Genomic DNA, 16772 nt, shown 5'->3' on the forward strand with positions numbered 1-16772 from the left:
CCATAATTAACCCTTTGGCCCCAAACTCGAAATTTGTTTTTTTTAACCCTTTATCAGGCAAAGAACTATATTTGGTAACTTCAGGTAATATTTTGAGAAAAAAGTTGCAAATTTACTGGGTTAAAGAGGCAAATCTACAAGAAATAAAAGATTTTAGAGATTTAAAGTAGCAAATCTGTGCGAAAAAAGTGGGGAAAAAAACGTTTTTCTCCCAGATTCACCACTTTAACCCTTAATAGGACACTCATTAAAATACTTGCAAATTCCAAATTTCAACCCTAGATAATATTGGAGGGTATTACATACAGCCAGAATGTGTAAAAAAAAAACAAATAAAAAAAAAACATATGAAAATAATATTGAGAAAAAAGTTTACGAGATTAAAGGGGCAAATCCACAAGAAAAAAATGCGTAGATTTATGAGAATTAAAGTGGTGAATCTGTGAGAAAAAAGTTGCTTTATTTCCATTGCTTTAAAATCTGCGACTTTTTCTTATAGATTTGCCACTTTAATCTAGTAAATTTGCAATTTCCACGATCTCTTTTATTTTGAAAACACAGCCGCGTCACCGGAATAATTTCCTGTGGATTCAACGTTCGCAACGCGGCGGAAGTTTTTGTAATCATTGCACTTCTCTCCGAGGAAGAAGACACTCCGTTAGGATTACGTTTTGATTAAACAAACATGAATTTCAAAGTTCGGACTGCAACGAAAGAAGACTGCAAAGAAATATCGAGGATGATAATGGTGAGGCTGTTTAAACGAAGATAAACTAAAAACTAGTGTTCACAATGCTGCATGCACCTGCATGTATGTTGTAGACAGAAATGGGATAAGATTATTATTCTATTTGTGAACTCTTTTTCTCAGGAGTTGGCGGTTTTTGAGAAAATGCCAGACCAAGTGAAGATATCTCATGAAGGTAATTCAACAAATAATAAAGCAAGGTAAAATGGTTGTGAAATAAAAATCCAGTTCAGACGTGTTTTTCATGCTGTGGCATGTCAATGCCAATGTCTGAAATGTGCAGTGTGCAGGACTTTGCAACCAGACAGTTAGATAACAAATAAAGTCCATGAATCAGTAACTGTAAATAGATTCCAGTCTGTTTAATAAGCAGGAGCAGAAGTGAGTGCAGCAGTGTTGCATGTTAATGTATAATATGCAGGATTTTCCTTAAAAACAATGTATGGGCTGGTATATCTCAAGGTTATTATAGTTAACGAAAACTAACGAAATAACGAAAACTAGAATTGAAAAAACATTTTCGTTAACTGAAATAAAAATAAAAGCAAGAGTTTTTAAAAAAAAACAATAGCTAACTGAAACTGTATTTTGTGGTTACAAAACTAACTAAAACTAACTAAAATTATAGTGAAAATGTCCTTAGTTTTCGTTTTTGTCAACTTTTTTCATTCATAATTCAGTGTTTCTATTTGAACATGCAACACATGGTAAATATGTTTACTGAGACTGGGATGTTTACACTAGAACCAAAATTCAAAACACCCAGAACTGTAAGAGTTAATAACCTTATTGGGGCTGAGATGGATAAACCAAAGGAAATAAAGGAAACATTTATTATGACCTCTTTGAATCTGGCACCCAACATATAGCCCATTACAAAAAAAAACTAAAACTAACACTAAAACTAATAAAAACTAAACTAAAACTAAGCATTTTCAAAAAATAAAAACTAAACTAAAACTAGAAAACTCACTCTAAAAACTAACTAAAACTAACTGAATTTGAAAACAAAAATTCACAACAAAATTAAAACTAAAACTAATGAAAAATCCAAAACTATTATAACCTTGGTATATCTGCAGAGACCCTGCCCTATGCCTGGAGCGTCTCTTTCCACGTTACTGTGTCCTTGATATTATTGGGCATTACACTTTTTGGTGTGAAGCCACAAAAATGGTGGACACAGGGTCGAAATAAATTCAAAAATAATTTTTTTATTTTATTTTTTTAAAATAGCGACCCTATTGGTTGCAGGACATTGTGCGCTTCAATGTTGTAAAAACAAAACTACTTCTCTAAGGTTAGGGCAAAAAAAGTTCATGGTTGGGCATCATAAAATATAGTTTAAAAGGTAAATAAATGCATGTAAATGTTGGAATTGAAGAAGTTAGGAGCACAACATAGCTACTGGAAGTAACGTTACATAAAAGCATGATGAATGGATGTTAAGGGAGGTTTGAACCACATAATTTACAAGTGTAAACATGGGGGACAAATTGGTGTGCCATGTTGGATTTTGTGGTATGCGTTGCACATAATTTAAAAGGTCTAAAGTCGTGTTGTTTGTATGCAGATTCAAGAGAATGGTCTGATTTTAAACGATAGCCGAGTTAGGTCTTAAGTGTTGGTGTTTTTGATTTTTCTTGTCACTTGAGTGCTGATGAATACTGACATTGCTTAAAATGTAATGTAGTGTCATATAATACTGTTTTGCTTTAGAACTGGAGCGGGACGGTTTTGGCCAGAATCCCTTCTTTGAATGCCTCGTTGCAGAAGTGCCCAAGGAGCATAAATCTAAAGAAGGTAAAGTGTTTATCAGCAGCTAGTAAAAGTCACTTTGAACTATGTATATATATATATATATATATATATATATATATATATATATATATATACTACTGGTCAAAAGTTTTAGAACACACCAACTCAAAATCACATTTTATGTTGGACTAAAGGACTAAAAAAAGAGACAAAATGACCAAAAAAAGACACCAAAAGACACAAAATGACCAAAAAATGACTTACAAAGACATGAAAATAATTAAAAAATGGACAAAATAGCCGAAGACTCCATAGAGTTAAGTTGTTAACCCATTTCTTGTTCCCTGAAAAAGGCCTACTTGTATAATTCTGAAATGTACATTATTTTTCAGTTTTGGTTAAATTGAATGAATTGAAATTAAATTGAATTGAACTGCTTGAATTTCAATAAAAAACTGGAAACTTTGGGGTGTTCTAAAACTTTTGACCGGTAGTGTATGTATATATATGTCACAAAAGATTAGCACCTTATCACAATCTGTTTTATTTATGTTTTCAAAAATGTCCCAATTATGTTAGATTGGATTTATATTTCCTCTAGTAGCCAACAATTGTCAGCTGTTGTGTGTTTGTTCCTTTTCAGAGGTAAAGTTGAGGGTAAGTAATAAAATAAAAGGGCCGTGACAGTTATTGACAGTTCACCATCTTTAATGCGAGTCATAAGAGGACATATTGTCTTATATTTGTAGTCATTTAAATGTTGTGGTACTCTTTTTGATTGTTTGCTTCGTCGTGTCTGTGTAGGATTCACAGTCATTGGATATGCCCTTTACTTCTACACTTACAGCACATGGAAGGGGCGGGCAGTATATTTGGAGGATCTGTACGTGATGCCAGACTTCAGAGGTATGTATATACATATATATATATATATATATATATATATAAATATGTGTGGAACCGTTTTCAACAAAGCCTCAGTTCACCCTCTGCACCCCACCGTGTAACAAAACTATGCAATTTGTTGCAGAAAGAAACTGTAAAAACAGGCATTGTTGTTGAAATGTGAACTTTCTGACAATCATAGGCAGTGGTGGAAAAAGTATTCAGATCCCTTACTTAAGTAAAAGTACTGAGACAACACTGTGAAATTACTCCACTACAAGTAAAAGTCCTGCATTCAAAACTTACTGAAGTAAAAGTACAGAAGTATCAGCATCAAAATGTACTTAAAGTATCAAAAGTAAAAGTACTTTTTATGCAGAATGGACCCACTTGGATTGTTTTATATATTCTAAAAATATATTGTTGGATTATTATTTTTGATGCATTTATGTACGGACCGCTTTAATTTTCCCAAGGTAGGGCTCATTTTAACTACTTAATATACTCTTATGATGTTCAATTTAAAACATGTTAACATGTTAGCAAACATTTCATATTAATTATGTTTCATGTTAAATCTCGACCTGAAAAGTAACTAAAGCTGTCAGATAAATGTAGTGGAGTAAAAAGTACAATATTTGCCTCAAAATGTAGTGAAGTAGAAGTATAAAGTAACATAAAATGGAAATACTCAAGTAAAGTACAAATATCTCAAAATTGTACTTAAGTACAGTACTTGAGTAAATGTACTTAGTTACATTCCACCACTGATCATAGGTTATGAAAGTTTCCATTTAAAAATGTAACCAAAACGAAGCTTAAAATTGTGATATTTCTCTCAAAATCACTTTATTCCACATGTCTCATTTAAAACGTTGCCAAAAAAAAAAAAACAACGTTTGGAATAACTAGATCCTGTTAAAAACATGAAGTCTGCACTTGGAAAAGTGTTGTATTTCCAAATCATATTTAATTCAAAATTAATTTATCAAAGGAATTTGAATTGTGCTGAAGGCCACAGGGAGTAAAATGTGAACATAAAACACCCTGAAACAGCTCGGGGTTCAGAGGGTTAAGGCTTAGTTGCATAAAATTTAAACTTCTTACTATACTTTTTGTAAATGTTTTGTCCTCAAGTAAAATATCATTTTTATTGGTTTTACTTTACAGGAAAGGGCATTGGCAAGGGTTTACTGAGCAAAGTCGCTGCTGTAAGAATCACTTTTCCCACTAAGTGCATTTTTCTTGAGAAAAAAGTTAAAGTCTATCCTGTGTGATTAAAAGGTAACGGTGCATAACTGTGTTGTTTTCTCAGGTGGGGAAGCAGAAGCAGTGTGTGCGGCTGCAGCTGTCTGTGTTGGACTGGAACACGCCCAGTCGGGACTTCTACGCTGCTAAAGGAGCTCAGGACCTCACCGCCAGCGAAGGTTGGCACTTTATACGCTTTGACGGACAAAACCTGGACAATTTAGCAAACGAAGCTCCAAAAGATTAGACGTTTGCCAACGAAAATATGTGTCTTACTGTGAAAAAATGTGGCTGGTTTGTTTTCTTTTCGTGTTCAGTGGCAAAATAAGTTGTGATTGGTTGTGTCTTCTGATGCTTTTTGCTCTTTTTACGTTTACAGCACAATCATGGCTATAAGTGGGAACAACTCAAACATTTATTTTGTGCAGAATAACACTGTTATAATGTCATGCGTCATTGAAAAATAAAAAAACTCAAGTTGAATTTCTCTAAAAAAAATATTTTAAAAATAGGAAATAAAATGGAATTTATATATACAACACTTACAAAATAATTGGGTCTCCACATGCTATACTTATTGATCTATTTGCATTTTTACAACATGTCCTGTCCTCTCCTCTCTGCTCTGTGTAAACAGATTTTCAGTGAATTTTTGTCACGTGACCGTTCGTCTCAGCAAAATCAACCATGTCTTCATAGTGTGAAGAGCAGAATTTAATGTTTTTAACTGGATCTAGTTATTACAAACGGTTTATTTTAGGCAATATTTTAAATAAGACATGTAGAATAAAGAGATTTTAAGCTTCATTTTGATAACTTTTTCTAATGGAAGCTTTCCTAACCCATGAGCCATTCAAGGACTGTTGGAAAGTTCCAAATCCGACGATAATTCCTGTTTTTACAGTTTTTTCTTTGATAAATGGGGTATTTTTGGTGACCTTTCAAAATAAACCTATGTTTCAATAAGCCGGCAGTTAAAATTATTATTCATTAAAGTAGACCTTTGATCTTTCTTCATATTACTGCCATAGTTATGCTTTCTCACCTTTCAGTGTAAAAGAAATTGGTAACACTTTACAATAACATCTAAGTTATGTTTATAGATGGTTAATAAACCAAATAAACCATTTACAAAGTACTACAATTAAGTCTACATATTTAATCTTTATAGATGCTTTACAACCATTTTCTTAAAGCTATATAAGTCATTTTGAAATTATTAACAAATGCTTAAAATAGCGTTTAATGTTATGAGAGCAACTATAAACCGTTAATAAACATTAATAATTACCTTTTAATTGTTTCTTAATGGTAAAGTAATTATTAACTTACATTAATAAACTATCTTTTTACCATTTATAAATGATGATTATTGTAAAGTGTTACCAAGAAATTGTCTGATTGTTAATTGAGAATTCCAGTTGTAACACCATATCACTCCAGTAGGTGGCGTGTTCAACCACCTGAAAATGATCAACTTTGTCAACAACCTATTTTCTGCTTTAGTTAAATAAGTCAAATAAGAAGTTGTACAAAAAAAACTGTAACCCAAAACTCCTCTCATTTCAACATATGAACTGGTTTGATTATTTTATGAATAATACTGAGTCACATTGCTCAACAGCTCTATTCTTGTAATTTGTCAGAAAAGCATCTCCCATTGGCATTTTTTGTGGTTCACTCAGTGAAATGTGATATTTATTTGTGTATAAAACATACTAAAATACAAAGGAACACGTTAAATCACCCAAAACAAAACTTTGGTGAATTTACATTTGATTAATACATGCTAAAAAAAGATTAAAATACACAAAACTTATCAAGCCTATGTTAACATTAGTCCAAACAAAACCACACTGTGTGCTGCTGTTATTTACTGGACCAGTAATCACAGTGCATCAGCTGGTTACAAGTTAAAGTGACATTTTCCTTCATGAATCAGATTTACTTCTTATTACAGACATTTATATTGAAAGATATAAGGTTCAGACTGCCAGCCAAAATCCGATGTTTAGCCCATCCAGATTGGAACTGGATGGCTCTTTTGAAGTCTGAACAGTCACAAATCACATGAAATAAAAAAAAATTGCGAACCGGATCGAAACCACCTTCGGGAGGTAGTTTCAGATCACATTTGGACAGTCTGAACTGCTCCGAACACTCAGATGTCGCAATTATATGACATCAGATGCTCTGATGCCGTTACTATGGCAACCTGTCAAATCAGTCAATAATGTGGCCCAGTCTGAACAGAGCCATATCCAATTTGGACACTTGCTAAAAATAGTAAAATAAACAGTCAGCCCTAAAAGTCGGATTCGAGTAGGAATCTGATTTGAATCTTTTTTGAATCTTTTTTGAATTTGAATGGATACATCGTTTTGTAGTATTTGTATAAGCTCTCAAATACTTTTTGAATTTCATTTCTATCTGCTACAGAGGCTGAAAAATCTATTATTTAGTAGAAGCATTGACTCTTCTGTTGAATTTCCAGAAAAACTTCAGGTTTTAGGGGCTGTTTTTAAAATCGCCCAGAGGTTTTACAGGAAGTTTTAGGCGTCAATGGGTTAAAACCAGACAGATGGAGGGCTGGAGAGCTTTTTGAGACATTATTCTGAATATGTGGCACAGCTGCAAGATATGTTGGGTTAATGGGAAGGGGTGGGGATCCTGAGGCAGATTTGACAAAACAAAACACACTTAATATTCCAACACAAACTCTATAGAACACAGCTGTGAAAAGAGAATTATCTTATCTATGATTTAATATTTCTGATTTTATGTATTCCTATTTTTCATGACAGTCATCAGCTTATTTGCAGCTTCTGTTCTGTGATCAGAATTCGGTTATTTCAGACTGTTATATGTATATCGGTGTTACCACCACATTCTGGACTTGTTAAATTCAAGCATGTCGTATACGTTTTGCATTCTCTAGAGTCATTCTAGATTATAGTAGAGATGCAACAATTAATCGATTAGTCCATTAGTTGTCAGCTATTAGATGAATCAACTACTTTGATCATTGATTGATGGGTTGGAGTAATTTTCAGAGAAAATTTTAAAATCAATCAAAACTGATTTCTGATTCAATAAAGGTCAATTTTTCTAGCTTTTTATTTACTGTTTTATGACTGAATTACTTTTTGGACGTCATATTTGGCTTTTGGGAAACACTGATTATACTTTTTTTTTTTTTTTTACCATTTTCTTGAGGTCAAACAACTCTTTAATCAATTGAGATAATAATCGACAATGAAAATAATTGTTACTTGCAGATTATAGTAGTGATCAAAATTGTTAAAAAATGCTTTTCATTGTCAGTTTCTCCTGGTTAACGCACAGCTAGCGAGTGAAGTATATGTTTTTTTCACAGTAAATATTCATTACAAAGGAATTAACAGCAAGTATGTATCATTGAAAGGTTTCGATTGGACCTATCAAATCAAGGTTAGTGCTCTTAAACTAATATACAGCGATCATGAGTCTTTACTGTGGTGTTTTCCATTGTAAATGCTGCCAACTTGTAAATTGACTCCAAGCCAGACGTGTTTCCCTTCTGCACCATCACCTCTCACACGTACGCATTTCTTCCGTAGTTGCTCGGGGCGGTCTGCGACGTCCCCACAGTGGACAGCACGTGTCCTCTGGAGGACGGTTGGTATGGATATGGTCTGAAACACAAAACATGCATTTAAGTTAGAAGAAAATGCACATATTTTACTACATGCAGTGAATTAATTTCATATACACTACTGGTCAAAAGTTTTAGAACACACCAACTTTTCCAGAATTTAATTGAAAATTATGCAGTTTAATGTCTCAGTGTACTCTGAAATTAATGCACATTTGCAACATTTAAAATTCTTTATTGAGCATGATCGTGTTTGAAAGTAAAAAAAAAAGATTCAAAATCACATTTTATGTTGGACTAAAGGACTAAAAAAAGACACAAAATGGCCAAAAAAAGACACAAAATGACAAAAAAAGACACAAAATGACCAAAAAAAGACATGAAAAGAATTCAAAAATGGACAAAATAGCCCAAGACTCCATAGAGTTAAGTTGTTAACCCATTTCTTGTTCCCTGAAAAAGGCCTACTTGTAAAATTCTGAAATGTACATTATTTTTCAGTTTTGGTTAAGCTTACCTTTTTTTATTTACCTCTGGCAGTTCACCACTTACCTTTGTACCCTTTCAAGCTGTTCATTTGACGCAAACTGCTTGAATTTCAATAAAAAACTGGGGTTTTTAAAAATTGGGGTGTTCTAAAACTTTTGACCGGTAGTGTATTTTACTACATGCAGTGAATTAATTTCATATATTTCAGCAGCATGTTATATATATATAGGAATGTAAATAGAAAGATGGATAGATACATAGATAGGATAAGATATTCCTTTATATGCAGTGGCGGTTCTAGACCAGTTTTACTGTGGGGGCCAAGGAGGGGCCAGTGTTTAATCAGAGGGGCATATTTAAAAACTGAAAAGATGATATTTAAGCATTCAAAACCTTTAATTTACCTGATTTAAAAATCTAATTTAAGTATATTTGGAAGATACAAATACATTGATTGAAGCAATGAGACTTGCCAACAAGAACAGTTATTTTTATACGACAATGATATTTCTCATCTTTGTGCACAATTACTTTTTATTTGTTTTGAAAGTGCAGTACAGTGAGAATGATCGTTTTTTTTAATATACACAAGCTTTTATTGCTTTTATTTAACTACACAATGTACACATTTTGGGTTCCTTTTGTGTACAATGCCATATTGTTTGAAGAAAAAATAGGTAAGAATTGTTCCGTCATTCATCGTTTTCAATTGATCACTTTATTATTAATTTGACACAGGGGCCACAGCAGGGGCCAAGGGCTTCTTCACAGGGGCAGGGGCCCCTGGAGGCCCCTGTGTAGAACCGCCACTGTTTATATGTCCCACAATGGGGAAATTTCCGGTGTTAAAGCAGCGAAAAGTGCACAGCAAAAATAGAAAGAAGCATCAATAAAATAACAATAAATGGAAATGAGCAAATTATTAAGAAATATAAAATAAATTGCAGCATTGTACAGTGAAAGGTATTTATAATGCACAATGACCTGATAATACAGATATGTAAGGGGAAAGCTAAGTTATTATATCATTTATAATCAATTATGGTAGTAGAGCATGTTTATAGATGACAAAAGAAATCAGTATGTAAGTTTAATAAGGTAAATGGTTGATAAATTATATTTTGCAGGACATATTTGGCTTAAGATGATGTATGTCTTATTATTTGTATATAAATATATATTACATATGTAATTATCTAGTATTCATAATTTATGATTAAATAAGGGAGCCAATGCTGATTTATAAGACAAGGATTAATGGACTGGGGGTAGGATTAGAAAAGTTCAACTGACTGTTTACTAATGCACTATTCTTTATGGTCTATGAAAAAGGATTACTGTACTTGTACTCGAAATGAAGATTTCAATCAACACTAGGGCTGGGCGATATGGCCCTAAAAGATTCTTGACGATATTAGGAAATACTTAAAAAGATATAGAAAATATGTTTTTTTTAGTCTGTATAAATAAATAAAATTCTAACATGTAGTGTGAAGTGCAAATCTCAACAGTTGTCAAATACAAAAAATTTACTCTAGACTCCTGAGTATGAGCAAATAATAAAAAATAACCATTTAGGGGTTCCGGGGGCATATTTTAATGAAATATTGTAAAGGAGAATAAAGGTTCTTGTATGTTTTATTTAAGGCATCTTATTTTTAGAGTCTTCTTGTAAATTCTGTGGTGGATTCTCTTCATACACTGTGCTCTTATTTTGAAAGCTGCATGTGTTTAGCGACAGGGAGTAAGTAGCTTTTTGTGATTAAAACAACTTTAACCACTACATCATCAAGAAGTAGGAACGTTGCCAATATCATGATATGTATTTCTTTAACCATAAAAAAATAATACCGATATTATCGTGAACGATACGATATGGCACACCCCTAATCAACACATACTCACATTTTTTCACTGGGTTTGGTGATTTTGCAAGCGCACAACAAGCACGAACCTCCACAGATGGCGAGTGTGCCTGAAGACCAGCCGATGTACAAACCCTCTCCAATCTCATACCTGTAGTACAAAAACATAGAACATATGTTTTTCTGTGTATCATTATTGAATCCATGGTAAACAGAAACTTAACATTGTGCCATTCAGCTATTGTTCCGTTTCTTTTCAACTCAGGCTGATGCAGAATGTGTTGACTCACTTTGTCCCCGGATAAAACTGGTCAAAGAACTGCTGTGTGATGTTGGCTGCATACCAAGATATAGCAATCATGGTGCAAATCCCTGCAAAACACAAAACATTCTTTACTTTGGACAAGTGGGGTGATTTATTTCAATGCAGACAGTAACGAGCATGAACGAGGTCAATGTTGGGTTTTTACATTATAAAGGGAAACTGTTTAAGACCTTAAACCATTTAATGTAATATTATACTATTATTTATGAAGCTGCTTGTTGCAAGGAGTGACTATTCCTTTATATCCACTCTACAAGTTGTACAAGTTATATTTAAATGGAGTATGATCAGTATATAAATAAATTACACGCACCAAGTGCTTCACATTGAAAGGACATAAAAATATATTTTTTTTTAATTAAAAGCATTAAAAATGAAAAGCAAGTTTAAAAATATAGATAATAAAAAAGGTGCAGCAGAGCAACTTGATACGTTCTTTACAATTGTATATTGTGTATGTTGGGTCTGTGCCATGTGCACACTTTTTTGTGATCTGAAGACACTGACTAAAGAGTCTTAAATAAAATTTAAAAATACAGTGTTATGACGGGAGCAGAAGGACGTAGTAAGTTAATGTGGTATAAAGAGCAGCAAAGTCCGCGTAGGGTGAAAGTTGGGGGTGGAGCGTCAAACAAACACCCAGGAGACTGATGGTTGTGTCCAACGTTAATTGCCAATAATGTCCAATGTCCATAATATCCAATAATGTAAGTTAGCACAACAAAGGAAGCCAGTTGTCTGCTCAAAAACAAGTTGGTGAATTGTTGTTACTTATATCTTTAAGTTGGGGTTCAAAACAAGGGACAATAGTTCTGCTAACTCTTATTTCTTTGTTGTGAAATGTGGGAAAGCGGTGAAATTCACTAGAGAAAGCTAGCAGCTAACTGATGCTAGCGGCTAACTGATGCTAGCAGCGCTGCTTGTTACAGCTACAAGAGTAGCCATTAGCGTATCAATGCTAACTCAAAATTTTGGTCGCAACATTAGCTGACATTTCATAGTGGCGTTACAATCGTGCCAATTCGGCACATTGCAGAAGTTAGCAGGTAAGTAAGGATTAAAAGTTATTACAATGTAAAATTATAAGTTAGTACAACTTACAGTTGAGTTGACAAAAATCTGAATTCAGAGTTGAGCAAACTCAAAAACAACACTTACAATATTTAGTTTAATTGTCCAACTTAAAATGTTATCAAAGTTTGTTGCCTTGAAATTTTGAGTTCACCCAACTTTTCTTTTTTTTGCAGCGTAGTTGTGTTTTTCCCTGCTCTTTCAAACTCTTGTAGATTGTACATTAGGTGAATTAACAATTCACTAGGCTACAGATTTGCTAACAAAACCTCTTCTAACTAAAAGAAGCTTCTAACATCAAAAAAGTGGGTTTTTTTTCTTGTTTAAGATTTTTCTGCTGAACAAAATGTGTCAGCATCAGAAACGTGTGTTTGCCTCAGAGCTTATTTTCTGCAATGATCTAAAATCCAATGCAAAAACCCCATAGGCGAAAAAACCCCATCTTCTCAATAGATTGATGTTAACTTCCAGGCTGGCCAACAAAAATACCTAATATTTCCCCCCTCTGTAGGGCCACTAATTTAGGAAACGCTCTTGTGGATCTTAGTGGGAGTACGAACAAACAACATATGTTGTTTTATAGGTTGAAGGAATTGTTGGACATAATAGCAATAATGTTTTGTTTGTTCACACACCGGTCCCCGAGATATCTGCTCACTATCCAAATACCTTTGGTAATGGCAGGCTTTTGTGCATCAGCAGGTTTGTTAGATAACCTGTTGAACTGGTGACCCATTTTCTGATAACTTGTCTTCTGTACACAGAGATAGCAGTGTCAGACATGATTTACCTTTCTATGTGTTTTATGTGTCCTCCTGGGGACTGGACATTTCCCTCAGTCATTTTATCGTACTATAAACTCATGGGCCTTTCTTCCCCCAGCACAGCACATTTGAAGTGACTCCTGATCAAACATTTTCCATTAAGTCCTTACCCTGTAGCAGGAAAAATGCTCCTCCAATCGCAGCGACCCTCCCCTTCAGGAGGTAGTTTTCTCCCCCTATTTTGGAGCATTTCATTCCCACAAGAGTAGCCACGAGCCCAAATGTCCCAAACACAATGGAAGCGATCATGAGCGCCCGGGAGGCCTGAATGTACCCTGCGTGCAAAATAAAGACAACATATGTACTTTTAGTAACATCATACATCTATATAATATATATGCTACAAATCAAATGCACAGTTGCATGGTAAAAGCAAGCACCATTATTTTCTTCACAAGTCAAAAATGCATGCTTTAACCCTCTGAAGCATTTAGAAAGAAACTTTAAAAACAGACATTAGCATCAGGATTGAATTTTGTTGACAGTCCTTGAACATATCTTGAATTAGAAAAATATATTTGACAATAACTTTATCAAAATCAAATGGACAAATGGACTCAAAAACAGTTTTTACCCATCAGCCATCAAGGCCTTAAATGATGCCATGAGGATATGTTCTTTTTTTTGTTTATGTTTGTTTGTTGTTGTTACATTTTTTTTTTTTTAACTTCTTAAGTGTCCTTGTTGTATTCTGTGTTTTTTTCTATTGTTGTTTTTATTTATGCTACCATTTTATTTTATTTTATTCTATTGTATTTTATTTTTATTGTACTTGAATACCGGACTGCTGTGACAACCTATCTATCTATCTATCTATCTATCTATCTATCTATCTATCTATCTATCTATCTATCTATCTATCTATCTATTTTTCTCCTGTTTTTTATATTCCTATTATTTATTAATTTTGCTTTTATTTATTTATTTTTATTCTAGCACGAACAAGAATGCACTTTATTTTGTTGTTCATGCGACAATGACAATAACGATATTCTATTCTATTCTATGTAAATAATCCAATATGTATAATATGTGGAGACCCAATTTTTCCTCCCCAACATTCATGACACTTGTGGGCACTTGGAAAAGTATTGTATATCTAAATTCCATTTTATTCCAATTATTTAATTGTTATTAATTACTGTGTTATTCTGCACAAAATACTTTTTTGAGTTGTTCACTCTTCTAGCCATGATTGTGCTTATTCCATAGAGCTGCAGGCCACAAGACCACAGAGAGTAAATGTAAAAAATAGCAAAAAAAACGCCCTGAAACACCTTGTTGGGGTTTAGAGGGTAAAAGACTTGTCGCTTCAGATGTAAGCCCCCTAAAGGCTCGCTGACGGTAGGCCTACACTGCAAAAAAAGAAAAGTTGGGTGAACTCAAAATTTCAAGGCAACAAACTTAGATAAAATTTCAAGTTGGACAATTAAACAACATATTTTAAGTTTTGTTTTTGAGTTTGCTCAACTCTGAATTCAGATTTTTGTCAACTCAACACGATTGTAACGCTGCTATGAAATGTCAGCTAATGTTGCGACCACAATTTTGAGTTAGCATTGATACGCTAATGGCTACTCTTATAGCTTTAACAATCAGCTAGCCGCTAGCGTCAGTTAGCCGCTTGCTTTCGCTAATGACCAAATTTCACCGCTTTCCAGCATTTCACAACAAACAAATAAGAGTTATCAGAACTATTGTCCCTTGTTTTGAACCCCAACTTAAAGATATAAGTAACAACAACTCACAAACTTGTTTTTGAGCAGACAACTGGCTTCCTTTGTTGTGCTAACTTACATTATTGCCCTAAATGTCAATAATTTATATTTCCAAGTTTTACCAACTTAAATCACTGTTTTAGGCCAAAAAATAAAAGTTGGCTTTTTTGCAGTGTAGTCCAATGAGCACAGCCGGAACCAGCGTTCCATTTGTCAGTACCATTTGTCCTGCATGATGTTATCAAGCAGTTTTGGAGTTCATAACAACTTCATAACTTGAATCAGCTGGATTTGAGCAGGGAGAGATCTAAAACATGCAGGACAAGTGGTGCTCCAGGAGAGGTTTGGGAAACACTGCTTTAACTGAGCTGTTGACATAGTACAACTTCAGCCACAACACTTAAATATGATTCACTTTTTCACAAGACAGAAAGATATACTGTATGTGCATGTTTCAACCTGTGATGAGTTTTAGATCTGTCCCTGCTCAAACTAAGCTGATTCAAATGATCAACTTGTTATCAAGCAGCTCCAGGAGTTCATAAAGAGTTGATACAGTGAATATAAAACATGGAGAGGTCTTGGTCCATGGTATCACTTTTAGAGATATTTACATTTCTCTATATTTATAGTGAAGATTAACAGTTTTGGCCAAAAGACAGTCTCGTAGCATAGTATCTAGTTGTCTCGGTTCACTCGGGTCGTGTTTTCTTATCTTGTCATCTTATCACATCTTATATTACCTGTCGATACTACAGATTATAAGCAGGACAGTAGATTGCTCCTGATAAGCTTTTACACGTAGGTATCTTAGTTCACACTAAGATCCTTCTTCATCAAGGTAAACAATTTGATATTGCAAATCCACTGTTGGATTTGACCCAGTTGTATAAAATTTGACTGAATTCAGTCAGTGTGAATCTTCAAGAGCCAAACTGTTTACTGTTCATAAAAGTACCTTAACACATTGGGAAAAAAAACAAAAAATATATATATATATTTTTTTGTTTTTGTTCCAAAAGCTGTTTTATTCTGCTTGTGGAGTCTTTTTTGTTTGCTACCTCACGGTTCAAAACATCCTGATTCCTTGAGTGGGTGGATTAGCGATCAAGGCAGATAAGAAGTCATTAATACTAATAAAACCATTACTGTGCTGGCCACATACCACTAAGTGCGAGCAAAGATGGAAAGTCCCGGCAGTTGTGAACTCCCGTCGAGTCAGTCGCACAGGACATCCACAGGTTTTCATAGATGGTGGATGTGGTGATAACGTTTCCGTCCACTGATGAGACTCTCCAGTATCGGTTCGGAAGGGCGATCCCGACCATTAGCCAGCCCAGAAACCCCAAGAAGAAGGCTAAAGCTTCCACTATCGCATTCATACTCCCTTTTTTCTTCTGTCCAAACCCAAAACTTATCCAGAGAGAGTCAACAAACGTTAACTCCGAGCACAAACGTGTGGATTTCTTGGCCCCAAAGTCTCAGTGTGCCACACCGATTCCCACCAACCCCTGGGCTGAGTTGCTACAGAAAACCACAAATCAATGATTCATTCCAAATAGCCCACTTATGATTTCCCCTATTATTCCTGAGTCTATTGAACCTTTTCAAAGACTCCAAATGTTTACCCAAGTTAAGGGACAACGGGGAGGTGAAGTCCGTCTATAGACTTGCAGCTATTTGTCACCTTTTGACATTTGCTTTGAACCCTGTGTCAATAATATCAAACCGTTATTGATGGGATTCGAGCCACATTTTGGCTCCGTGCTGAAGGGATGATGGGTAGGTTGGTGAGGGTGCATCACCTCAAACCGACCCCACAGAGGACCACATTTGTTGCCCTGCAGATAAAACCTGTTTGCTTGTCCGACAACTGAAGGATTTTTCTTCATTAGTTTAACAAATGTAGCACAGACTTTTATCGTCATGGTGATGAAGTACCACTGCAGCCTTTTGGTCACAAAAAAACCCTCTAAAAAAATCTTACTTTGTCACTTCCAACCCCAAATATATTCAGTTTAATATGATATAAAACAGAGAGAAGGAGGAAGTGTCTCTATTTGAGAGGCTGAACACATCATTATCTGCCATTTCTGCATTAAAACGGACTTTGTTGGCTGAAAGTTGGCGATTCTCTGTCGTCGATCGAGGTCTCAATTAGTCGAGTAATCGTTTAATCTACATGGTCGCCCATGAAGTTGGAA

The 16772-nt window shown here is 34.5% G+C and overlaps 2 protein-coding genes across 2 annotated transcripts; one reads left to right on the top strand and one right to left on the bottom strand.

Moving 5' to 3' along the window:
- Positions 1–556: 556 nt before the first annotated feature.
- sat2b (spermidine/spermine N1-acetyltransferase family member 2b) lies at positions 557–5125 on the top strand. The gene is made up of 6 exons (XM_059351729.1): positions 557–748; positions 872–923; positions 2468–2551; positions 3314–3415; positions 4565–4605; positions 4710–5125. Exons 1-6 carry the CDS (start codon positions 686–688, stop codon positions 4887–4889), a joined length of 522 nt encoding a protein of 173 aa, XP_059207712.1. The 5' UTR covers positions 557–685; the 3' UTR covers positions 4890–5125.
- Positions 5126–8164: 3039 nt separating this feature from the next.
- On the bottom strand, positions 8165–15950 carry cldn15b (claudin 15b). Its single transcript, XM_059351992.1, has 5 exons — positions 15734–15950; positions 12961–13125; positions 10921–11002; positions 10671–10781; positions 8165–8316 (listed from the first exon to the last, which is right to left on the bottom strand). Exons 1-5 carry the CDS (start codon positions 15948–15950, stop codon positions 8217–8219), a joined length of 675 nt encoding a protein of 224 aa, XP_059207975.1. The 3' UTR covers positions 8165–8216.
- Between the last annotated feature and the right edge of the window lie 822 nt (positions 15951–16772).

Source organism: Centropristis striata, chromosome 15 (assembly GCF_030273125.1).
Source record: "Centropristis striata isolate RG_2023a ecotype Rhode Island chromosome 15, C.striata_1.0, whole genome shotgun sequence".
Taxonomy (NCBI): Eukaryota; Metazoa; Chordata; class Actinopteri; order Perciformes; family Serranidae; genus Centropristis; species Centropristis striata.